This window comes from Sinohyriopsis cumingii, chromosome 5 (genome assembly GCF_028554795.1).
Source record: "Sinohyriopsis cumingii isolate HCF-2022 chromosome 5, ASM2855479v2, whole genome shotgun sequence".
Lineage (NCBI taxonomy): Eukaryota > Metazoa > Mollusca > Bivalvia > Unionida > Unionidae > Sinohyriopsis > Sinohyriopsis cumingii.
In genome coordinates this window covers 40,067,281-40,093,890 of record NC_142965.1, presented here as the reverse complement: position 1 = coordinate 40,093,890, position 26,610 = coordinate 40,067,281, and the positions used below count along the sequence as shown (strand labels likewise).

The following is a 26,610-nucleotide window of genomic DNA, read 5'->3' as shown; positions in this document are numbered from 1 at the left end:
AAACACCCCAGCCTCCTGCCATAGTAAATGTTCCTGCCATAATAAACACCCCAGCCTCCTGCCACATTAAATGCTCCTGCCATTACAAATTTGTTGTTTTTTTTAATGCTCTTGCAACAGTCAATGCCCCTTCTCTCATTTCATTTAAATATATAAAAATGTCACGTAAATGCCATCTGGTTTTTTTGGTTGTAATTCTACTCAATATGTATTACATTTGGCAGGAAAATTACATCAGCCCATACTGTGTTAAACATCCTGATTTTGTTATTTTTATCCAGATCCAGAGGGGTGCACCTGAACAACTCTGAAAGTAAATTTACCTAAAACAGCGCTCAGAGAGAACAAGCTACTTTGGCTGTTGGGTCTTAAATGGGACAAAAACCCCGACCTGCACAGTTTTATTGTAAATAGAAGGATATTTAGTAGTTTGTGTATATAATCTATCACAACTATTCTTTTCTTTGCATCTCTTGTATTTGCACAAACATTTCATAACAAAAGACTGTCCTGTATTCCGAGATCAAACAGAAAGAACCTGCCCCGAACTTGTTAGCTCCCTTCCATACAAACAGGAAATGATGTCATTTGAGACAATTAACGTATAAAAGTCGTATTCAGTTTGTGCAGCGAACAGTCAAGTAGAAACAAGACAGTTCAATGCATAGCTCTAAATTGTGTGAATAATAGCAGTTCCGGACAGAAGATTAGTTTTTTTCACATTTCCAAAGGACCCTAAAAAAGGAGATCTGTATGGGCGATCAAACTAAAGAAAGAAGGCTTTATGCCAACTCAACACACCAGGCTGTGCCAGAGACATTTTGAGCCTGAATGTTTCTCAAAAGGCCAAAGATCATCGCCATTATCAGACTATGATGAGTCATGTTCATCTTTGTCACATGAACCTGTCTCTGGTTCATACATGTAAGGTTGGTTTTAATGGAATATTCTACTTCAGAAATGTCATCCACATCACTGTCATCACTGACAGTCGCCATAATTTAAACATTTAAGCACAGCCAACTCATAGAACGCTTGACTGCATTATCAACGGTATATGGAGAACTTGCCCCAACGTATCTGGAGAAGTTGCCCCAGAGTGGCTGGAGAAGTTGCCCCAAATGGTTTGGATAAGTCACCCCAAAACTTGTCATACAGAAAACCTATTTAATAGTTATCTTTGAAATAAATAAATTATTTGAAGGATAGAAATGTGTACCTTAGAACAATACTGTTAGCAGTAAAAGATGTTGCCACATGGTGGTTACCGAATTATTTTGAATACACGAATGATGTTTCTTATTATCTGGTATTGACTCTCCTGTAAAAGAAAGCAAACTCCATACCAATGTAACTCCAGATGGTTTCAGAAGAGAAACTGAAATGAAGTCAGACCCGGAAGCCAAAAGAAAAACAAGAAAGAATATTTCACTTGTGAGATATGTTCAAAAACGAAGAACTAAGTGTCAGTTCATTGTTGAATAAATGTTCTAGATCAGACGCTGCAACTGTATCCTAATTCTATTTTATTATGTTTGGCATTCCAACGTGATGGTGCAAAGGTCATCATGACAAAGTGTATACTCCTTTTTGGTCATTTGGTAAATTTTGTTAAGTTCACAGATATATGCAGTGATATCAAAATCACTGTCAAATTTGCTGAGATCCTTTTTTTCATCGGACATCTACTAAAACAACAGGAACACTTGTTTAAAAATATAAAATTCTTCAACCTTCCAAGCTGATTCGGACCATATGATTATGGTGTTGTTATATATAATAAAATAATGTAATCCTGTTTATTGTGCATCAGCAATTTAGTAGTGAAATATTTTTTAAACTTCTTGTTCAACTTTAAAGTTTGTTTTATTGAGAAATAATAAAATTACAAACATGGACAAAAATGAAGAAATAAATTAAATGATGGGTGTAGTACATGCGAGCTTTCAGAAACCATCCGAATTCTGCGCATTAGCCAAGATGTTGAACTCAGTAGCGACCGCATTTCCTGAGTAGGCATCAATGATGCTTTTTATGGAGTTCAAGTATCATTCGTCAATGGTTAGCAAATCTCAGTGAAAAATCAGATTAAATTGTTCAGTTAGAGAGATGATACTATAACCCTTTGGCTTACTGATGGTCAGCACCAATTCAGTCGATTTCGGGTTATAGCGGTCCATGCCATAAAGTCGTCTCAGGATGACTTTGGTTATTCGGTTGGAGCCCTTTGATATATAAAACTGCAGACATCATATCATGCTTACACCCATTCTATTTTTGCAAATAAAATGCATCTGACGATTTGAAGAGCAGAGCAAAAGGGACAGATAACACTTCTTTTTCATTAAGTACAGAAGTGGAGCTGATCAAATGGAAAAGTTGAAAAGTTGCACATTTTATAGATTTAATAAGTTATTAAGTTGAAGAAAACCAACAATAAATAAAGCCTTCAGAACCATGTGGCAGCATCTCAGAATTAGCATATATGATCCTTGGGGTGACTTCTCCAGGTGCAGTGGGGCGACTTCTCTGACCAAAATGGGTCAACTTCTCCTTACACCTGGGATAAGTTCTCCCAGAGCGAGTTCTCCATGGGGCAAGTTCTCCATAATTCATTATCAATAATGCCAGTGTGCACACAGCATCTCAAATGACATCACATCTGCTATTTGTTCAGGGGGAGGGAAGCGCATTGTTCTATTAAGGACGAATCTGGAGAGATGGTCGGTTTTTCATAAATTTCTTCATAACGAGTAAGAATGAAATGTACAAATTTTCAGAAAATGAACGTTATACATACAGCAAATTATATATGAAGTTTGCGCAAATTTCATTTTTGCATGTTTGTCCCCATTAAACAGACAAATTCCTCATTTTCTTGGACCAGGTATGTCTATCCAGCAGTACAAAGTACAACTTTTAAAAAGGGAGAGAAATTCCAAAAACATTATTTGACCAGCAATAAATAAAGAGTGCAGGCTGAGACCTCAGTGTGTGTATTCAAACACTATGGTGAATACTACCACTGTACTGTGTATTCAAACACTATGTTGAATATTACCACTGTACTATGTATTCAAACACTATGGTGAATATTACCATTGTACTGTGTATTCAAACACTATGGTGAATATTACCAATGTACTGTGTATTCAAACACTATGGTGAATATTACCATTGTATTGTGTATTTAAACACTATGGTGAATATTACTATTGTACTTCTTGCAAATGACACAGCTTGAACCACTTCACAATCACAATGACAAGATCACAATAAGAACCTAAACTACTTGGAAAGAAAATGCATATCAACTATTTCAATGTCTGATAAGAAAAGAATTCAGTCTAGTCTCATAAATCCAAATAAACTGTTCCCTTTCAATGTAGGATAAATTTTAACTGTCAGACAAATACAGGACCCTACAAGACACTTAACATGCAATTTATGAAACAAGTTGACTACCAAATGTCTGATTCTATTAATCAATAATAATAATAATAATGTTAAGCACTTTGCATTACTAAGATTACACTGTTCTGCTGCATTGGTTGTTAGGTTACAGCATAACAAACTATTTATATTAAGTGATGGCACAGTATGACATACTGTTTTTATGAAGCAACCACAGTGTTTCATACTGTTTATATGAAGTGATGTTACTGTATATGACATACTGTTGATATTATGGTTGTTGGTTTTAACAGCACTTTTAACTCATTGCTGGCTATATCATGCCAAGGAAATGGGAGCTAAGTGCCTTTCCCAAAAACACATCGAGGCTGCCATCTCTAACGGACCTGGTTGAGTATCAAACTTGTAATGATTGGGTTATGAATACAAACTCAGCTACCACAGAACCTTCTTATAAATAAAATGATGCCACAGTATGACATACCACTGTTGAAGTGAAATGATGCCACACTATGACCTTCTGCTGTTTATGTAAATTGATGTCACAGATGTGACACACTGCCATTTATGTGAAGTGATCATATTATGACCTACTGCTTTTATATTAAGTGATGCCACAGTATGACACACTACTTTTTGTATGAAATGTCACATGCTGCCATTTATATGAAGTGATGTCACAGTATGACATGCTGCAATTTAAGTGATGTGAGTGTGACACACTACTTTTTTGTATGAAATGTTAAAGTATGGCATGCTGCCATTTATATAAAGTGATGTAACAAGAGAATGTTATATGATAACTGGTTTAATTCTGAGACACCTAAAATAAGTTTTTCCAAATATGTGGATAAGAGGTCAGATAAACAAACTAGACTGTATACATATTGCATAAACAGGCTTTTTTGTTTACTCTACATCATCAATAGTAAATACAGAGACATAAAGGAAAAAAACAACATGAAAGACAAATGTGCATTGCGTCTTTTTATGCTACAATGAAAATTGGATGAGATTGAAATTAGGATAAGATATACTTTTTCTAACCCTTGCAAAGCAGTGAAGTAATTTGAAATTGGCAAATTTCATCTTCAAATTTATCATAAATTCTATGTAAACATGTTTAAAGTCACACCTTGTGCTTCTGCCTCAATAAGAATAAATCAACCACCTGACCATTGCCATCAAATGTGCAGTTATGCATGTGGAATGTGAAACATATGCAAACCTGATGTTTAGCTTTTCCATCTGTGCCATCCTGTTAAATTATCAATCAAAAATTTGATTTAGATCTTTCATGCCATTAAAATGATGAGAAATTGTTTGTAAAATACAAGTTGTAAATGTTAACATGTTATTCAAGTAAAATGGACTTGTACAGTACACAGCAAACAAACCTGCTCCAACCTAAATAATTCAGGTAAAAAGTGTCATATCATATGGATTATTCTGGAAAATTCTCTGCAATATTCCATCAAAACTAGCAATGTTACCAAGTATACATATATACAATGTACTGGGTAAATCTTCCACATGAATACAACAGCAATATTCCATCAAAACTAGCAATGTTACCAAGTATACATATATACAATGTACTGGCTAAATCTTCCACATGAATACAACAGCAATATTCCATCAAAACTAGCAATGTTACCAAGTATACATATATACAATGTACTGGGTAAATCTTCCACATGAATACAACAGCAATATTCCATCAAAACTAGCAATGTTACCAAGTATACATATATACAATGTACTGGCTAAATCTTCCACATGAATACAACAGCAATATTCCATCAAAACTAGCAATGTTACCAAGTATACATATATACAATGTACTGGCTAAATCTTCCACATGAATACAACAGCAATATTCCATCAAAACTAGCAATGTTACCAAGTATACATATATACAATGTACTGGGTAAATCTTCCACATGAATACAACAGCAATATTCCATCAAAACTAGCAATGTTACCAAGTATACATATATACAATGTACTGGGTAAATCTTCCACATGAATACAACAGCAATATTCCATCAAAACTAGCAATGTTACCAAGTATACATATATACAATGTACTGGGTAAATCTTCCACATGAATACAACAGCAATATTCCATCAAAACTAGCAATGTTACCAAGTATACATATATACAATGTACTGGGTAAATCTTCCACATGAATACAACAGCAATATTCCATCAAAACTAGCAATGTTACCAAGTATACATATATACAATGTACTGGGTAAATCTTCCACATGAATACAACAGCAATATTCCATCAAAACTAGCAATGTTACCAAGTATACATATATACAATGTACTGGGTAAATCTTCCACATGAATACAACAGCAATATTCCATCAAAACTAGCAATGTTACCAAGTATACATATATACAATGTACTGGCTAAATCTTCCACATGAATACAACAGCAATATTCCATCAAAACTAGCAATGTTACCAAGTATACATATATACAATGTACTGGGTAAATCTTCCACATGAATACAACAGCAATATTCCATCAAAACTAGCAATGTTACCAAGTATACATATACACAATGTACTGGGTAAATCTTCCACATGAATACAACAGCAATATTCCATCAAAACTAGCAATGTTACCAAGTATACATATACACAATGTACTGGGTAAATCTTCCACATGAATACAACAGCAATATTCCATCAAAACTAGCAATGTTACCAAGTATACATATATACAATGTACTGGGTAAATCTTCCACATGAATACAACAGCAGAGAAGTAGTATTTAACTGACTGGTACAATAAAGTGGCTTGAAAGATATAACTAACATTTGATGGTGAAAAAAATATTTACACAAAACTATAACAACCAAGTTATTTTTAGACTAGAATCCTGCTTTTGTAAATCAAATACAGACATGCTTCCCCCTTCTAAACTCCATACTAAAATATGAGACTCTAAGAGTAAGGACCGGCCTAACAGCAAATATCAGTTAGGTATATGCAGTTGTCTTTTCATGTCAAATAAATAACAACATGTCAAAGCTATCATCCAGAAGCTAAGGATTTACACTGGGCCATCGTTAGCTATATGTCTAAATTTAAATTTGCGTTTTCATTCCCAGCAAGTGTATACGCTGTCTATGTATCTAAAATATTTACAAGTGATGACCCGGAGGCTATGTTCCTGGGGGTAGGAATAGTTCTAGGGTATATGTCTGTAACTTATTTTGTCTTTTTATGCCCAGTAAGTGTATTTGTGGTCATAGGGAGCATATCTCAACAGTTTCTATTTTTTGACCATGAGGCTAACTTGCATGTGGATAGGAATGACCCATGTGCATGACCCCAGGATCCCGGTGGGATATGGATTGACAATGAAGTCATAGATCATACATACCAGTTCTCACACATTTCTGACAAATGACTCGAGAGTTATTTGAAATTAATGCAGAATCACTCCAAGTCACCAACCCCTACACCCAGGAGTGATTAAAATTCAATAATGCTGGCACAATCTATACCCACTGGACTATCACTGACCCAAGTTGCAAAGGCCTAGCTATAGGTATGTTGGAGGAGTTCAAGGTCATTACATGTGTATGAATATATGTACACACATGGCCAAGTGTGTATATATATATATATATATATATATATATATATATATATATATATATATATATATATGGATACACTATATCACAGAATCCTGGCACCTTTTTGAAAGTATGAGCATCAAAAGGCCTATAGCTAACAAGATCATTATGGATGCAGAAGTTTATATATCTGCACAAAGCAGTACAAGTCAGAAACAAAATGTTAAATAAAACATTATATCAATGATCTTGAAGCCAAATTTAACAATACCTATACATGGATATACTAATTCATATAATACTTCTTTGCTCTCTGTCACTTAAAATGCAATAATTTGGAATGCATGATATGAAGCATCTCATTTGTAACAATTAGATTCTGTGTAAATTGCCAAAGTGTTTGATATGATACTGAAAAGGCAGTAATTTCAAATGTGAATACATGCTGATAAAAACTGGGCTAGTTTACTGAACTATACTCTTCTATATATACTGTTATTGCAACGTTCCAATATTATGTGCCAAGTAAACAATAAATTCTGCAAAAAATCTAGAAAAGAATCTCATTCTGTGGAAGAAAGTATGTTGTTTAAATATATAAATCCTCATAAAAAGAAGCAATTTTAGTTTTGTCCCCAACTACTATGGTGATTATCATTATAAGTTTCCCATCATGAAATAAATGACCATTAATGTGTACCTGTAAAGCTGCTGAGCAACACTGAGAGTAACCAAGATTCACTGCCCTATCTTAAAGAGTACTAAAGGAAAAGTGCAGAAAAGCGGTATAAAAATGTTTACTGACTTTTATACATAACATAATGACAATGACTTCTAAATAAGACCCTCAGTGTAGTACAAAAAAACCCACCTGTGAAATGATGACAAATATACATGTACCAAATTACATCACTTATTTTTAACAAAATTAAAACTATACTGTGGAAAAGAAGATGTGATGGAAAACAAATAATGAGCTATGACCTTGAAGCTAGGACACCCAGTTGGTACCCAACAAGCTTTTCAGAGATAAGCTTTCTACTGATGATGTACATTTATGCCAAGTTTCGTCCCTTTACCTAAAACAGCTTTAAAGTTATACAGGAAAGTGTGATGGAAACATAAAATACTTAGCCATGAGCTTTAAATTTGAAGCATCCAATGTAACATGCAATACATCCTCTAGTGATGATGTACATGTATACCAAGTTTCATCCATTAATCACCTAAAACTTGTAGACTGAAAGGCAAAATGCAATGAAAACTTGTAGACTGGAAGGCAAAATGCAATGAAAACTTGTAAACTGGAAGGCAAAATGCAATGAAAACGTGTAGACTGGAAGGCAAAATGCAATGAAAACTTGTAGACTGGAAGGCAAAATGCAATGAAAACTTGTAGACTGGAAGGCAAAATGCAATGAAAACATGAAGTACTGAGCTGCATCATTAATTCTGAAGACAGGACCTCTAATATATTCATCTCTATCTCAAACAGCTTTCAAATGGTACAGAAGTTAAAAATTATGGAAAACAAAATATTGAGCTGTGATCTTGATGCTGAAGTTAGCATCTTCATCTGCTACCAGATGAACCTTATAGTGATGGATACACATACCCTTAATCTCCAATGGTTACCAAGTTTCATCCCTACTCAAATGGCTTTAAAGTTACAGAGTAGTCTGGAAAGTGCAATGGAAAACATAAAATGCTGAGTCATAAACTTGAACCTGAAGATGGCACCTGAAATATGGTACACAACACTCCTTCTACTGATTATGAAGAAGTAAAAAAAGTGTCATCGCTTAATTTGTGATGGTGATAAAGCTACAGAGCACTGGGGAAAAAGCTGTGACCTGGCTAGGAACAATGACATCATCAACAATTGTTCTAGTAACAATATATAAACATACCTAGTTTAATCCCTTAATCTCTCAGGCTTTAAAGTTAGAGAGTGAACAGGAAAGTGATAGAAAACATTAAATTCTGAATCCTAATGCTGTCTTTAAATCTCAAACAACTATAAAGCTGCAGAGTGGAAGAGAAAGTGGGGACATCTAGATGTACACACTGCATCACAGATACTATGCCCCCTGCTTGACTTCAAATGGTGTGGAACAATTATATTTGTATTTTTACACAAAGGCTAAGAACTTAAATCATAGGGATACTCACCCTGGACTGTTCATCCAGTAGACAACGTGAAATAACGGTGTCAAGAAAGGTTTGATGTGCCGAGATGATGTGGTCCAGATCTTCTGCTTCAGTAACCTTTGTTAAAAGCTCATCCCAGGAACACTCCAATACCTGCAGTCACAGATTTATACACTTCCAACTTTTTTCATAAAATGGGGACAAGGGTAAAATTAAGAGACCCAAGGGGGCCTGAAACTGCTCACTGGACATACACAACTTTAAAGTTGACCATTCCACTAAGCAGGCTTGTGTAGTACTGTAAGAATAAATCCTATGTAAGCCATCTCCCAACTTTAAATCAAGTTGATTTTACCTATGTTAAAAAATTTTTTTTACCCAGTTTCCTAGAAATTGGATAAGCATTAAAATCTTAAGTATCAGAGAGATATCAAGCTATGGCAATCAGATGCATTAATGTGCACAGTTTTCACTCATGAGAGACCCTGACTATTACAATCATAATATAAGCTTAAGGTGGAGCAAAACTGGACTAAAATGTATCTCCAGGGTGGCAACAATCTCGGTCAGATAATTTCATTAATATGTGTAGATCTCGCTCACAATCAAACATGCCCCATATATTGATAATATGTCTACTTAACAAGTTTAATCAAAATATGATTAGAATAACTAATAATTTTAATCTGAATACAGTGAGAAAAGAAAAAAAAATTTCTGACAAATATTCTACAATTATATTTTTACATTTATTGCACTTGCAGTTATATTTTTATTTATCTTAAATTCAATACCATCTTTTAGATTGTATGCATTTTCTATTCAATTAAAGTATTTTAATAAAACAAGATATCAAAGCATTTATTCTGTTAATATAATACTACCCAAAATGGAAATTTCAACTTTGAAAAATGATTTCCATATGAGCAAACGAATATAGAAACAATGAATGGAAAAGATAAATGCAAATTCAACATGCATTTAAGAGAATGTAAACAAACAAGATGGTAGCTGAAATGACAATGAAATGACTGTCAATGAAATGCAAATGTAGTAAAATTACCTCTTGCAATATATATATATATATATATATATATATATATATATATATATATATAAAAATAATAAACTGACAATGAACAGTGTGAAACTAATATCTAACTAGCCTGAGTGCTTTTGACTCTTTAATGAGTTTTTTTCACAGGCATATACAAAACATAGACAAGACAGACAAACAAAACAGAAAAACGGTTATGTTTGCAAAACTTTACATGGCTGTTTCTACAGAAATTAAACCTTTAACTTTATTATGTTTCAACTAGTTTATTTCAACTTATTGCTGATACTGGAAAATATTTTTATTGACCTAGAAATCTATGAGCCATAACTACATCTGTTATTTTATGTAGATTTATTTAAATGCAAATTATATCCCACATATTTCATTGTTATAGTAATTATAGGCTATTAAGCAAATTTAGAGAATTATTTAAAAAATGTGTTGAAAGCACTCAGGCTAGTTAGATACTAGTTTTGCACCATTCACTGTCAGTTTATTGCATTTATCTTAATCAATCCCTGACACATATGATCCCTTGCTGCATCCAGTGCACTTGAAAGGATTGTTATTCGCCATATGATTTGTATTCTATAATGGAAATTACCTCAAAACTGATATAGTACTGAGTTTGCTGTATAAAGTGTACCATCTTACTTCCCAGGACATGACACTGGTGCAGAATACCTGATAACTCTGTGAAAAGAAAAGAAAAGCAAACAAAAGAAGAAAATAACATTCCCATAGGTAGTATTATTAGTTATATTTAAAACAAAAACAATACTGGACAATGAATATGTTTGCTTTTTTAGCAGTACCACTGAAGTTCAGAAATGTATAACAATAGTTTGACCTGCAAATCTCAACTTTATTTTGCAATGCTTCTGCTACCCAAGTCTGCCTTATTCTTTAGTTTTAATAACTCTTTTCAACTGACCTTTTCACCAGCTAATGAATGTTCTCTCTTTCCCTCTGTTTTAAATGGAAGACTTATTCTCTTTAAAATATATTTCCATAAGTTTGAAATTTGTAAATACAATAATGAATAAACACATTTCCTGTTTGTGTCATATAACAAACTAATGATAATTATATTACTCTTGGCAAGCAAACCTCATCAAGGGAAGTAACTGCAAATATACTGGTCCAAATACTCAGTATTGGCCAAATCAAATATATTGACATGCTATAATATCTGAGCTTTCTTGCAAAAAAGGCTGGAAATACAGTAATATCCTCATTTCCTCAAGCTGTACATCTGCCTAGGTCTGTATTGTTCTTCATATACACAGTGGCTCTGGGAACTAAAACAATCATTCAAATAAAATTAAAAAAATTAAACCGGATCTTTCAAATCCATTCTCAGATCACTGAGCAAATCTGAAACATGGATCAAAAGCATCGAAACATAAATTTAGTTTCTACAACTGACTTTTCACAAAACATACCTGGTATAGCTCGGAGAAACCTAGAATTGGTCATTTGATTCTTCCAGATTAAGGCAAGTATGTATTCCATTCTTTTTGCTCTCCATAGGAAGTTAAACACCCTCAAGTACATGATCATGCACTCTGGAGTAAACACCTATAATGGAATTAATATACACAGGGTTAATAGCAATTTTCTTTCAAAATTTTTAAGGTTTCTTCAAGGTTCAAAATCATGTTTGTCAAGGTGCATTATTACATGAATTTTAAGGGATACATAAATGAAACTGTATGCAAACACAAGTTAATACTTTCTTACTCCAGATGAGGTACATTTCTTGCAAACTTATTTTTAAAAAACAAAAATAAAACATGAAGTCAATAGTTTGATCACTGATATCTTTCCCATTAATACTAAACATCCTACATCTGGACATTAGAATAATGTAGTCACCGAACAAAGTTCATTTTGCTCTGTCTACACTATACTATTTACAAAGTCCAAAATATTTTAGGATGAAGTTTTCAGTTCTTGTAGCTTGTCATCAAACTGTTTTTCAAGAGCTTCAAGATTAGCGATACTGTCCTTTTCACTCTTCCTCAAATTATTTTGATGTCATGATAAAGGGGATTTTCTTATGGATCTTTGTTTTCAATGCATAGTCATCAACAGCAGCTTTCAATTTCTCAATGTCTTTTTAGTACCTACCTTCTACTTAACTTATCCCCATAAACAAAAAAAGTAAAGAAATTTGTTTTTTATATTATCGCTTATTCAAAAACAGCGTATAGATATTTCAAACTATTTCATATTAGATATATTAATATTTCTCTCAGCTTAGCTGTATTTTATATTTTTAAATTTATCATGTTCATTGCAATTACCGTCTGTCCTATTTCCACTCAATGCCAAATTAAGACTATATACAGTTTCTATTTTACAACTTGAATCTCTGTGTTCACAGACATTTCTCTTTCATCAAAATGATTTCATGCTGAAGGCTTCTTGTTTTGCCTGTCTTAAGAGCCATTACAAGAGCTTGTTTTTTTTTTCTAGCTGCATATAACTGTGGAGCACTCTCTTCCACTGCATGCAACTCAATATCCTTCTGGCATAATTTGCATTTTGCAAAGCTCTCTAAGAAAGATCTCACAATCAAAACTTTATATTTTTCTTCATCTAGGCACCAAAGTTGGAATCGGCAGCCAGCCATGTCGAAGCAAATGATTCAAATTTAAACCACTGCTACATCCAGGCTTTGTACAATCGGAAGTTCAAAATGTACGATCGAACAGTGGCCAGATGTGGAAAAATTTTCATGATGGCACAAACTTACAGTGAGATTGTTTTTATTTTTCCCTTTTCTTTATATTTAATTCTGTAAAACAAAAACTATTTATTAATTTCTTTTGGTTTCATGAAAATCAAGGCTTTTCAAGGTACCCAGACAATATTTAGAATTTTCAAGGTCTTGAGGGAATTCATTTTTCAAGGTTTTCAAGGTCCCCTACGGACCCTATATACATGTGACAAAATTACAAAACGTGACCAAAATATGAGGACATGTAACTGTGGAAAAGTCTATGTGGTGTTCTAAAAATAACAAAGCACAAATGGTTCACAATCTAAGATGTAAATATATGTCAAATAAAGTTAAATTTTGAAGGGTGAAATCAATGACCTTTACTTATACTTAAAGAAAACAGAATGAGAATGAAATCACGGAATAAAAATTTATATTATAAATATAGCTCTCATTGCAGGCATTTTTAAAGAAATGCTAAAATGGTCAGTGACAAGAATGACACTGATTACTTACAAATTTCTAAATAACACAATTACACCTGAGATATTTTCTACTAGCTACACATAAAACTCACTGTTCTAATTGGACCATCAACACGATAATCCAATGAAAACACATCCCATCCTGTATCACCAGGAGAAACCTGAAAAAAATATAAATTTGGCTTTCAAGTAGTTTCAGAAGAAACAGGAGACATCTGCTAGCAAAATCAACTACTTAAAAATGTACTAAAACAAAAACTGGTCTATGTGACAAGGATACTCCCATACAAGTTGTCACTAAAAATAAAACTAGATTCAACATGCAGGGTCAAAGTGAGATAGCATCCCTAACCAGGCCAAATCCATATAGAATAAACAAAAAGAAAACACTCAAGCAGTATAATGAATTTTGATGTTATTCCATTTACGTCCTTCACAAACTAATTAATGGAACTGAAACTCTTGATGCATGCAAAACTCCCCATGTCAAATACAAAATTCTGAAAATTAAGCTTGACCTACTAATAATAAATTCAGTTACCAAATAATTTTTGAACCATTATGGTCCTTCAGAAGTTACAGAAATGCAATTAAATTTATGATATACGACAGATGAAACAAAAAGAAACAAGTAACACTTTCCACTCTCCAAGCAATATGATGGAGACATACAACTATAATAACCTGCTTTAAAGACATTTTTGTCTTTTAACTGCACTGACAGAACCTTTGTCATTAATTTTATCCTAGATATTAACAATACTGGTAAAATCCATTATACTGCAATTCATTATAATGCGATGGCAGCATGGCTCCCATTTTATAATTTAAGGTGACCTCTCTTTTTAACATCCTAAATACATGCTCTCGGAAAAGCCGATTATTCGTATCCCTAGAATATTTTTAATCCCCGCACAGCATTTAATATTACCTTAACTTCACCATGCATCATTTCCACTATATTGGCATGTATATAATTAAAAACTAAAGTATATTTGATTAGTAATGAAACCATGCAAACAAAACAAACGATATACAGTATGATCAAGATGTTAGTTAGACCTGATATTGAAATTTCAATGCACATTTTTTATTGGGAAGTTTTTCGAAAAATTTGTTAACACAATCCCGTTTATATCACGGTTATTCTTTGGACCCCGAGCATCAAATTATAACAGGTTTAACCTGTACATTTCAAGTTTATTAGGCCAAGAATTCTTCATTTTCTTTATAAAAAAATGACAGCAATCCATTCTTTATTTGAAAACAATACTTTAACAGAATGCTACGCTTCATGTGCTTGCCATCCCATGATGCACAAAGTCAATATCTGTCACTAATGCAAGACTAGTAAGTTATTGTGACCTCCTTGTTTAGTATATCACTTTCTATTTTGAACATGAACAAACTTATCAATATACAAGAGTCCAAGAAAATAAGCTAAATGTAAAAAACTTTCCATAATCAATGAAGTGTAGACTTATGTTGCTATTATTGCATTTAGTACATTCACTATGAATGTGTTATTAAACATAGGTTTCTCACAGGTAAATGGAATCTAAATTCTTTGACTTTCCTTGACTTTTCTAACACCAATGGTAAATTTTCCTCTACCACATGTTTCAAGTCAAATACAGACAAAACACATATTCTTCTGTTAAACATATAAAATAAATGATATGACCATATTTCATGAAATATAAGATGCAAAAGAAATCAAAAGTTGATGAGATTGGTGGGCAGAAAGCATCAATGCCTCTGTGATATTCCAAGGTAATCTAAACATTCTGCACTGTAGGAAGTCTAAAATCAAGCAAAGAAAAGCCATAGACTTTACACAATACATTTCGATGCATGCTCATCCACTGTAAAATTTCTCCGAGGGTCAAAAGATTTCCTGAATTTCTCTGACTTTTGACAAAAACTTTAATATCAGATGAAAACGCATAAAATTCTCTAAATTTTCTCAGACTGTCTTAGAAACATAAAATTCTATGTCTTGTTTTCAGATCCACGTGAACCCTGTCATGACTGTTTCAAAGAATTAATGTAAGCTGAACATTAGCACATATACCACATATGAATATATCTGCTATTGGTTATAGTGGGGGTTTCTTTACAACAAATTTGTGAGATTCAAATATGTCTATGAAAGACATCAGTGTTTCCTATCCTCACTGACCTCAAGAAGTCGGACATCCAGCCTTGCCAGGATATCCGAGTCATCAAACTGGGCATTGGTGGCCCTTATTGCTGTCTCCAGAATCCCTGTCAGGTTATGGAGGTACAGGTTACTGGCGGGCTTGGCCAGGTCCTCTCTGAAAGTATTTCACAATTACATGTCAAGAAATTTGCTTTCTACAGCAAACAGCATTTTCCTAACACATTTCTAAGTTAGTGATCTCTCCCTAAACCAATAAACACAGCTATATCAATGCCATGCCAAACTGAGGACAGAATAAATAATGCCCAAAGACAGATATAAGCAAATCTATAAACATGAACTTTCATCTGATTATATATTATATAGCATAACAACAACCTTTCTAAACAAACTTATCTTTTGTCAGGGAAAAATTATAGAGGAAATATTAAAGCATGGTGTAGCAAGTCAGAGAAATTATACACTCAATTTCAAACTTATCTATTTACATATGGTTTAATATATCTGATTTATCAGTATGAGATTTCTGAATTTGGTCTCATCATGACAATTTTGTAGTTATAATTATTTGCTTTTGTCATCTGTAGTATAATGAACAGGATCCATAGATCTTACAAGTATTTAGCCTAATTTTTCTGACTTGCTACACCATCCCCTGTCACATTTGTCTTACTGGAATGTGTCTTAATGGCACTGTCTTTTTTGAAAATGTTTCTTATGAACTAAGATATAACAGATTAGAGTTTAAAGAACAGTAATAATAACTAGTGAAACATAACAACCAATATCACAATAAAACATCTGTAAAAATATCTGTAATACATGTATTTGCAATAGCAAAAATATTTCATCGATTACGCATGCTAATATGATCAGACATTAAAATATTTATCATACAGAATCACATACACTTACTCTAGTAAGTCCATGAGGTGTCTAATAAAGTCACCTTGGCCAAGGAGGAGGTATCTTCTCATAGCCTGTTAGGAAAAGGAAATACTGTATAAAAATTGTTTTTCTCAAGAACACATTCCATCTCTTTGTGATTAAACGGAAAGATGAGTTCATAAAATGAAAATTCAAACTATATATCAGGAATCATTTGCTGACTTAAATAAGATTGGGACTGATTATCTGATTATTTTTTTCAACTGTTAAGAAGCTGCCAAAGAAAATACAGGGACTGTATTTTTACTATGTTTGCTTAATTGAGAGGGCATGAGTGCCTGCATAATCCTGAATGTGGAGGGCAATAGTCCTTATGCAATCCATTATCTGGAGGGCATTAGTGTTTGTATGATATTGTATATGGAGGGCATTAGTGTTTGCATGTAACGATTATATGGAGGACATTAGCATCTGAATAATTTGATATATGGTGGGCAATAGTGTCTGACAAGTAAGTAAATGACAAAACCAGTACAAATTTATAGACTGCAATATGTGAAGGTACTTATTACTATATCAATACAAAACAAATTCCAACATTTCAAAACTATTTCCTGAATTCCTGTAAAACTTAAATTATCTTGTTTTGCAACATATTTACATGTTCCCCATGTTTTCTGAACTAGTGATTCCACTCTGTCCTATGACGCCTGTCTCTGAGCACTGCCCACAATGGAAGAAAAAAAATACAACTTTGGATATCTACAAATCAACTTAAAATCATTTTAAATAGCTTGAGGCCTCAACCATAAATGCTGTACAATCTATGCACAATATATCAATGTGGAAACTTTGTGTTGTTAAATTTTCATCATTTTATTGTATTGGGACATCCTGCATTTTAATTTTTATGATTCTGGCACTTGGTAACAGAAACTGTTTCACAAAAACAAAACTCAGAAACTTTCGGATGTACAGGATTACCACCACAACAACAAAAATTACAAGTAATTTGACCAGCGTTACAAATTACCAAGTGACAGATGAATGGGATTTTCAAAAACAAGCAAATGTAAATGAATCAATGTCCTACCTTAAGATGGTCAAGGAACTTGTACTTAGAATGGAGGACATCAAGTAACTGTCGGCTGGTCTCCTTGTAGACTTGGTCAATCATGTCCTGAAATTCGTTACTTGTATCCTGGGTGAACATCCACTGAGCTGAAAAGACAATACTTTTAATACACTATTAAGATACCAAATATACTATTCAGATACCAGATACCAAATATACTATTCAGATACCATATACCAAATGTACTATTCCAATATTTATTCTCCCTTGCTCAACCTGTAACTCTAGCATAATGTTTTCCCTGGTGTAACCTGGCTATGGTCATAGATCCCTTTACAATGGATGATTTTCGTGAAATAACAAATTCATTCATTTCACTTAAATACAGTTTTCTGCTCATTAATATGCATTTTTATATGTAACATACCATGGTAAATGTAATGCCATTTTTCAGCACATGAAAGACTGTACATGACAGTAAGAATATTTGGTGGAGGAACAAGCCAAGAAAAACCACCAAAAACAGGAAGCAAATGGTGAGTTTCTCACATACACATGCTGGCTGAGCTCAGAACCAAATCCCCATGATTGGAAATGAGATGTGAGTGATCCGCAGAGGCAAGTGCCTCTGCCATTCAGTCATCACGGGACTTCAGAAATGCTTTAAATGAACATCCATTACGGACTTTTACTTTCAGTAACTGACACAGATGTTATCAGTGCAAAGAGACGTGCACACAATGGCATACCAAAAATACATCTTCATAATTTTTGTCTTTATTTCAAGTAAACCCCCATTTGCACATCACAGACTCCCAAATGTCTTATTTTACTCCCAGTTCTGACACCAAAGGCTTGTTTTTTTTAATCAATCAGACCCCAACCCAACTTCAAACATGATATATACTTTAAAAATTCAGATTTTACAAGTGTGTGTTTATTACTGCAAATAATCACATGGAGAAGAAGAAATTTCATAAAAGCCTATGTGTCCTTCAATAACCTGATTAACCAAAAACTGCAACACAAAATTCTGACTTTACCACTTGAAGTTTTCAGAGTTCTCTTGAATGCCAATTATGTAGCCTACATGAATGTTCGTGTGTCAAGCAAGAACCCTGTTATTGTTAATTTCACCTCACTAATTACAATGTACTGACTGTTAATGGTTACAGGTAAAGTACAGTGACAAATATCTCACCTTGACTCATGTCCATATTCATGGCAGCCTCCCTCCCCTTGATAGGAGTCCTATCTTGACACACCTGTCTCAGGTAATTAATAGACTTCCCAGTTTTCAGAATCTGGAATGAGTTGGGGCAACTTTACATATACAGTTCTGACTATGGACCTGGGAAGTTTAAACAATATAATAAAACAGCTGATGCATTAAAAACCGAAGTCAGATCAATGTGCGTGTTTTGAATTTTTAACATAGCCTTAACAATTTTTCAGTCATATTGCTATGATGTCTGCAGTGTGGCAGATAATAGTGATGTCTAGTACTGTGGCATCATGCTGAAGACATGTTGCATGACAACCCACTGAGGCAACTGTTAGTACCATTTTTATAAGTTTTTGTTATGACTCGGCCGGGATTCAAACCCGTGACCTCTCTCACATCCATAGCGGACGATCTAACCACTTGGCCACCAGAGCAGTAAATCAGATCAATGCAATGGCATCACAATCCATAACCTCATTTTATATATATATATATATATATATATATATATATATATATATATATATATATATATATATATATATATGTATATATAGATATATAGATATATATATATATACACACACACACACACACACACATCTTGCTCCCTGTCAACTGTGTACACTCTTAATACCTGTATCTGAATGATTTCCTATTTAGACAATCATGGATGAATCCAATTCATCTTAGGGACATAACAAGGTTGTTGCTTTTAATGTAATCACAAAGCATTTCATTTGCCTTTTTGTGAGGGACATTTCATTTGCCTTTGTCTTTGAGGCATTTTGTTTGCCTTTGCCTCCAGACATTTTGTTGATGACCATTCCATGTCTGACCCAGTTCAATGTGCTGTAGTTTGAGGGTTGCACTCCATACTGGGTGTCAATTTGGCATTCTCAAAGTAGGACATTTTCTGCAGCCCATTATCTGATTAGGACATTTCCTTCAACATATTAACTGAATAGGTCATTTTCTGCAGCCTATCAGGTACAGAAATCCAATGTCCATATTTTCCTAGTCAGAAAGTGTTTCATATGTACAAGAAACTTTTGCAAGGTTACTTGTCTGTGGACAAGTAAAATGTGGCCTGTAACTTGAAAGGGCAATAGTTCCTGTTTTGTCTGAGCAATGCTTACACAAGCATATATTGTACATTTATGTAGGGTATGCTGAAATTTATTGATTAGGACTGAAACCAGATGCAGCTTCTATTAGGCGATATCTTGTAATGGTTACATCAGAATGATTTTCATTGACAGGAGGATATGGCTTCCCTGAGGATCTGTTATTCTGAACCAATCAATGGACCCCTTTAAACCATTATTCAGGACTACACTGAATTTTCCCAGGAATGCATCTGGATGGATATTTTTCTAATAAAACTTTGGCTGAATGGTGACAAGTTGAATGAAAAGTCAACAAAACAAGCTCAAATGAAACTGGACTATGACAGGAAGTAAAATTGAAAGAGAAAATGGGAGTTCAAAGATTCTTGACTGTAAGGGTTTCTTTGGCTCTAGGCCAACAAAGATCAAATAAAATCACATCTTGTAATATACATAAGAGCACAGGAGTCTGATTTTTAATTAGTAAAATATGACTAAATATGTGACAACATGAAATAACCATATCTGTAATATAATGCAGGAAATAACCTTATCTGTACATAATTGAGGAAATAAAACCTTATCTGTAATATATAAACAGGAAATAGCCTTATTTGTACTTCAATACAGGAAATAATCTTATCTGCACTATAATACAGGAAATAACCTTATCTGTACTATGTGTGCGAGTGATTTGGATTTTTAACATAGCTTTAACAATTTTAGTCATATCGCTATGATGTCTGCAGTGTGGCAGTTTATAGTGATGTCCAGCACTGGGGCATCATGCCGCAGACATGTAGCATGATGTCCCACCCAGACACATTATCCTGACACCAGGCCGACCAGTCCTAACACTAACCTCTTAATGCTGAGCACCAAGCGAGGCAGCTGTTGGTACCAATTTTGTAAGTCTTTGGTATGACTCAGCCAGGGATCAAACCCACGACCTCCTGCAACCGAGTCGGACGCTTTAACCACTAGGCCACCAGAGTGGTTTTATCTGTACTATAATACAGGAAATAACCTTATCTGTATTATAATACAGGAAATAACCTTATCTGTACTATAATACACAAAACAACCTTATCTCTACTATAACACTTAGTATTACAATACAGATAAGATTATTTTGCATTGTCAGATTTCATCGCATTTTATTGCTACAAAGTCAGACTCATGTGGAAAAAGATACCCCTCAACTGCAGACAAAACCAATGGGTTGTTTGCAGGACAGGTTATCACATGGAAAGACATACTGTTAAGACACCAAAAAAGTACCATACATATCAATTAAACTGTGATGATGAAAATGAAAAATCTGAGAGAGAAAAAGACACTGAGGGTGATTCTGACAGTGATCAATAAATAAAATGTGAGCCAAACAAAGTGTTACAAGAAGCTGTTTAACATGGCAAATGCCAAAGCAAAAAGGAGATAATGTTTTTCATACTGAATTTTTCTGTGAAGTTCAAATCAAAACTGGAACTGAACTTGGAAATGATTACAGAGCTGCATTTAGGGGCCCAAGTGGCCGAGTGGTCTAAAGCGCTCTCCATTACGGATCACTGCCATCTCACCTCTGTCTGCGTGGGTTCTAGTCTAGGATTCGGCAAATGTGGGTATGTGAGAAAGCTTGCCAGTAGCATTGCGTGGGTCAGTGGTTCTTCCCGGGTTCTTCATCCACCATTAATACTGGCCGCCATGTATAGCCTATCATGTGCTGAAAAATCGTGTTAAACCCCACAACAACAGAGCTGCATCACAGCAAACTCTTAAGCATCAGATTAACATAATGCAATGAGAGAACTCCGGCATACTACAGTACAGTGTACTACAGTACAGTGTATTACAGTACAGTGTACTAAAGTAGAGTATTAAGGAAAAAGGCCCTGCCTACAATATTGATACCTAGAATAACTATCCATAATTTCAAAGAAATTTCCACTGAAAATACTGTGAAAATATAGAAATAAAAACTGGTTTTAAAACCTCATCTTGAAGAATTTCTTTTACCATTAATCTTGCACACATTTGCAAATATACCTTTCTAGCCTGATCCATGTTAATAAAAGACGGAATCATTGACTTCCTGAGACTGTACTTGTCATGCCACAATCTGTCATTTTTCACTGTAGGGTCTGCCGCAACAAAGAACTCATCATGTACATCCTCCAATTCACCATCATAAATCCAACGCAGAAGTGTGGCATAAATAGGCTGAGACACCTGTTAAAAAGAATGTAATATTATGTACTGCATATAATCCCTTTTAAGCTCAGTCCAACTATGAACAACATAGACCCTAATCTACTATTATAACACATAAGGGTCTAAGCTATTCATTCCACTGATTAATCCTAACAAACTGCATAGATCCTAATCTACTATTACATAACACATAAGGGTCTATGCTATTCATTCCACTGATTAATCCTAACAAACTGCATAGACCCAGAATCGCCAACCTGAGTAGACTTGTCATAGATTGCTTGATGCATGTCACCAATTTCACACTGACTAGGTAATACTGGTAGTAAGATAAAGATAAATCAAAAGCTTTCTTTGTCAAGCAAGTCTGGAGATAAAAGGTACTTCATTTAAATTTGTTTAAAAGCTCAACCAATTTCCCAAAACTCAAGCACTCACAAGCTGTGTTTACCATCTATTTTTTATATAATAATTACAAGAGACTAATACATACTTACTGGTTGACAAATAATTAAATGAATCAAAAAATAAGTGATGTAAGTATAAACATATTACAAAAAGCAAAGCTTTCAGTATTGCTGATGTAGTTGATGAGATTCTGCAAACAAATCAAAGGAAAACAATAAACTTCACATAATAAAACATTAAAATTAAACAGTTCTGTTCCTGGTTCTCTTTAATTTTTCAGTTCAAGGTCTTTTACCTAAACACCCTTCTATCTGAAAAATGTAGTTATTTCCAAAACCCTTATATATCCATTTGCCTACCTCTAAATATGTCTTTGATATTACAATCATATATGCATTCTAACCCTTCTTTTTATGGCCAGATGTGTTAGGGCTGTTCCAGTAAAACATATATCCCCCCCAGGGATGGCACTTTAAAAAAAAAACTTCTGTAGGAGGTTGTGTTTCGAACTATTTTGATTCTGACAGTGGATGGTTGGTTAGAAAAATCACTTCTGTTGTGGGTTGTGTTAACAAAATGAGAAATCGCTGGTGGGGTTGTCAGAAAGAAAGAAAACAAAAAACCAAATATATATTTAAAATAGCATCTAATCCCCTCCTAGCGATCTAAACGTGAATAAAATATTGGGTCAGAAAATGATGCCAGTACATGTCATTTGTACGAATTCGCGTACTTTTAAAGCAGTGATACGTGTTCGGCAAATTACGTCAACGTCGCGGATATAAAAAAAATATGCTTTGCGCAGTATGCAATTTTTATTAAACTTTTAACTTTAAAAGTGCATTTCATGACGTAATTCATGCTGCCGCAGCTGTCTCACAGCAGCCGATGCGACATCCAGATATCTGGATACTTCGGTTCGACATGAATGGTTGTTAAACTAAATCTGATTGGTTGATTGGCCCTAAAACCAGCATTTTATGGAGTTTTAGCCTTACTTTCATCATGGAAGTTTTACAAATGCATGTTTCCAATAAGGGCCACACAGGAAATCAAAATGGTTGAATCACAACACGTTTTGTCTTCAGACGTTTTCAGTCGGCAAATAATGGCTGGTGATAGCTATGATGACAATGAATTTCATGTATATCGGTCTGTTGGACATTGGGAAAAGGTCACTGGAAATACCAGTGTGGGATTTCGAGCCCATAATTGATGTTGAGTGCGAGTCTGATGTACGTGTTGGATGGACAATATGCCGGTTATATATATTCAAGATACCCATGTCTAAACAAGCAGACTATGGGAATGTTTGACTTAAAACCCTAATACAGCATTATGGAAGAGAAAAATCTGGCATAAGAGGCAGGAAAATACTGATTCAAGGAAGTGAATCTTTGGCAGGATTCATGTTAGTGAAAACTGACAGAGGTCTCGGAAATGCTTATAATCACATGTATTTGGACGCCATTTTTTTTTATTTAGGTGGGCGGTAAAATTCAAAGACTTGCCAGTCCTGCTTCAGTCACCTGCATAGTGGGAAAATGTGTTGATCAGTTAGCTGTGCTGATATTTACAATGACAGAATTTAGTGGTTGAAAGCCCCCCCCCCCCCCCCCCCGTCGTCACCATTATAAGAGTACATCAAAAGAACATGCTGCAATAGCTAAGCGGCAAGATCAAAGGCTTTGACTCACAGCTTGGTGGGAAAATCTACTGATATTTACAGTGCTTTAATTCAGAGGCAGAAATACCCAGAGATGTACATGTAGTCATTTATAACAGTACATCAGATAAACAACTTTACCTTTCATTATTGTGTACATATCCGAGTGTAACTGAATAAGCAGTGCACGTGACCTCGGAATCATGACATGTTGAGACTTGGACTTAAATGAGTATTTTGGGGTTCAACGGCAAACTGACGAAGATTGTGAGATTCAGGAGAGTGCTAAAGTTGCTAGAACTGATAGTTTGGAAGGGACAGTAGCCAAGTGTAAGAAAGTGTGATGCCTAGCTTAGTGCTTTGAATAAGACCTTCCTTGGATCGAAAAAATTCAGACTCACTCTGATGGACAAGCAAAAGCTATGTCAGTGTTATAAAGAATGTAGAAATTAAACTCTATGGCAACCAATAGTTCTTATAATTTGCATATTTTTCTGAGAGGGGACTGCAACTTTTCCTGGTGGGACTCATATTTTTTACCAAAGTGGGAGCCATGGACTCGTAGTTTTAAGATCCTAATGAGACCTCTAGTTCAAAACTTTTCTTTTTGGAACAGAGATATCCAATAGAGATTACCCATGGGGCTATACATGTGAGATGTTGAAAATTGCACAACCATAAAGAACAGTAACTTGTTCAAGCTAGTTATGAACATGCGTTTCAGACAGCAGGCAATTAAAGGAGTTCACAGCACAGAATAATATTCGTATACAGAGGAGGAGGATCATATTAAATTCAGAAATAATTAACAGATTAATGCTCATAGGGAACATCAGAGAATCCTCGTACAACATAATTAAGTGTGTGTAGATCTCAAGTTGGCAGAACCACTGAGCAACAAAAGAATAAAAAGGCAAACTTTTATATCATGCAGATGTATGACCAAATGATGTACATGCTCTCTATGTACAAACATTAAATGACATTAAACATAAGAGACTGACTGATCTGTGTAAACTCAAAGCAAGATGGATAAAATTTGTCCTGTTTGTGTTAGGTTCTTCCTGTGTATATTTTGATCATGGTGGTATTTTCTGCAGACCTTTTGACACTTAGTTCCAAGCCATCATTTGGTATTTGTATTGCAAAATGGATAACTAAAAATGTATAGTATCTAGTACAATACATTTTTAAGCAGTATCATTAACTGATGATGAAATTGATGAAAAAATACTTGATGTCATTCTGATATATGGATTCTTTACTACACTACTAATCTGTTCATCATCATTCTTTTTTTTAACCATCTCCTTTAGTCTTACTGGTACCAGTGCTTTTAATAAAATTGTACGTTCTATTTTCTTGCAATCTAAATATTTGTAATGATGTGTTATTGTCAAAAGGTAAAATGTGCTTAGTGTTGTAAAATCTAAAACTATTAATTAGCAAGGGACTAAAGTAAAAAGTGGACAGAAATTATTGCCATATTACAGTGTTGTTAGAAACAACAGAATAGTTGTACAAGATGTATTTTGCACAAATTTGTAGAACTAGCGCTCGTATTGTCACTACATATTCTACTTAAATAATTCTATCATTATTTCTGTATATTCCTATCAGTATTTTCCCAGTGGTAGTAATTTTCTGATCTGATGTTCATTTCTTGCGCAATTTTTACACATCAAGAATTCTCACTGTATCATTAAAACACAATGTAATCTGCACCAAATTGAGTTATTTGAGAAGAAATTTAATTTTTTAACCCCAAAATCACTGAAGCTACGAGTTCTTGCATTAAAGTCTCACATTAAAAAACATTTGAAGTAGCCGCAATAGTAGTTTAGAATGCAACTGTACCAATTTCACCTTTGGTATATCCAAATCTTGAATGTGATGGAGGAACATAGCTCCAAAATAAACACATCAATTTTAGAACCTGTTCAGTGACTATGAATCAAGTATCCGGGTCCAACTGAATTGCTAGAAATTTTTTAATTCTTTTGACAACATCGTAATTAGCTGTCTAATATGGATTAAGCCTATGGTCTTTATGCCATCCCAACCAAGACCCCACCACAACCATGTGACCATGCCCAATGACATCACAGTAATAATCGCTATACAACTAGAGATGACATCTCTTCGAGAATTTTGATTTCAGTAGAGCTGTAACAGAGTGGAACAGTAAGAAAGAGTGACAGATATTTAAGTGTTAGGGAGATATTTAACAATGGCTATTCCCACCGCCACCACTTGTTCATTGGAGATCACACACACACAAAACATAGAGTACATCCTGAAATCCTGGCAGCATCCCTGCAGAGGAGATAACTTGACTATTCGATTTTATTGGTCTCTGGTTATCCCATGGTGTTTCTGTTACTTGAACATTATCTTACAGTGTGTCCATTCAGCATGGTCG

General features: G+C 34.2%; 1 protein-coding gene across 2 annotated transcripts in view; it reads right to left on the bottom strand.

Moving 5' to 3' along the window:
* LOC149798990 (gamma-tubulin complex component 3 homolog) overlaps positions 1–26,610 on the bottom strand; it is a 131,473-nt gene that overhangs the window by 12,146 nt on the left and 92,717 nt on the right. Inside the window, exons 14-23 of one of the 2 annotated variants that reach the window (XM_089957914.1) lie at positions 21,950–22,132; positions 18,771–18,873; positions 17,588–17,715; positions 16,522–16,586; positions 15,625–15,760; positions 13,535–13,603; positions 11,675–11,810; positions 10,834–10,922; positions 9,191–9,322; positions 4,643–4,672 (exon numbers count right to left, since the gene is read on the bottom strand). In XM_089957914.1, the coding sequence (XP_089814040.1) occupies positions 4,643–4,672; positions 9,191–9,322; positions 10,834–10,922; positions 11,675–11,810; positions 13,535–13,603; positions 15,625–15,760; positions 16,522–16,586; positions 17,588–17,715; positions 18,771–18,873; positions 21,950–22,132 (1,071 nt within the window). The remainder of the gene's footprint in view (positions 1–4,642; positions 4,673–9,190; positions 9,323–10,833; positions 10,923–11,674; positions 11,811–13,534; positions 13,604–15,624; positions 15,761–16,521; positions 16,587–17,587; positions 17,716–18,770; positions 18,874–21,949; positions 22,133–26,610) is intronic. The other variant, XM_089957915.1, reaches the window with a different exon arrangement.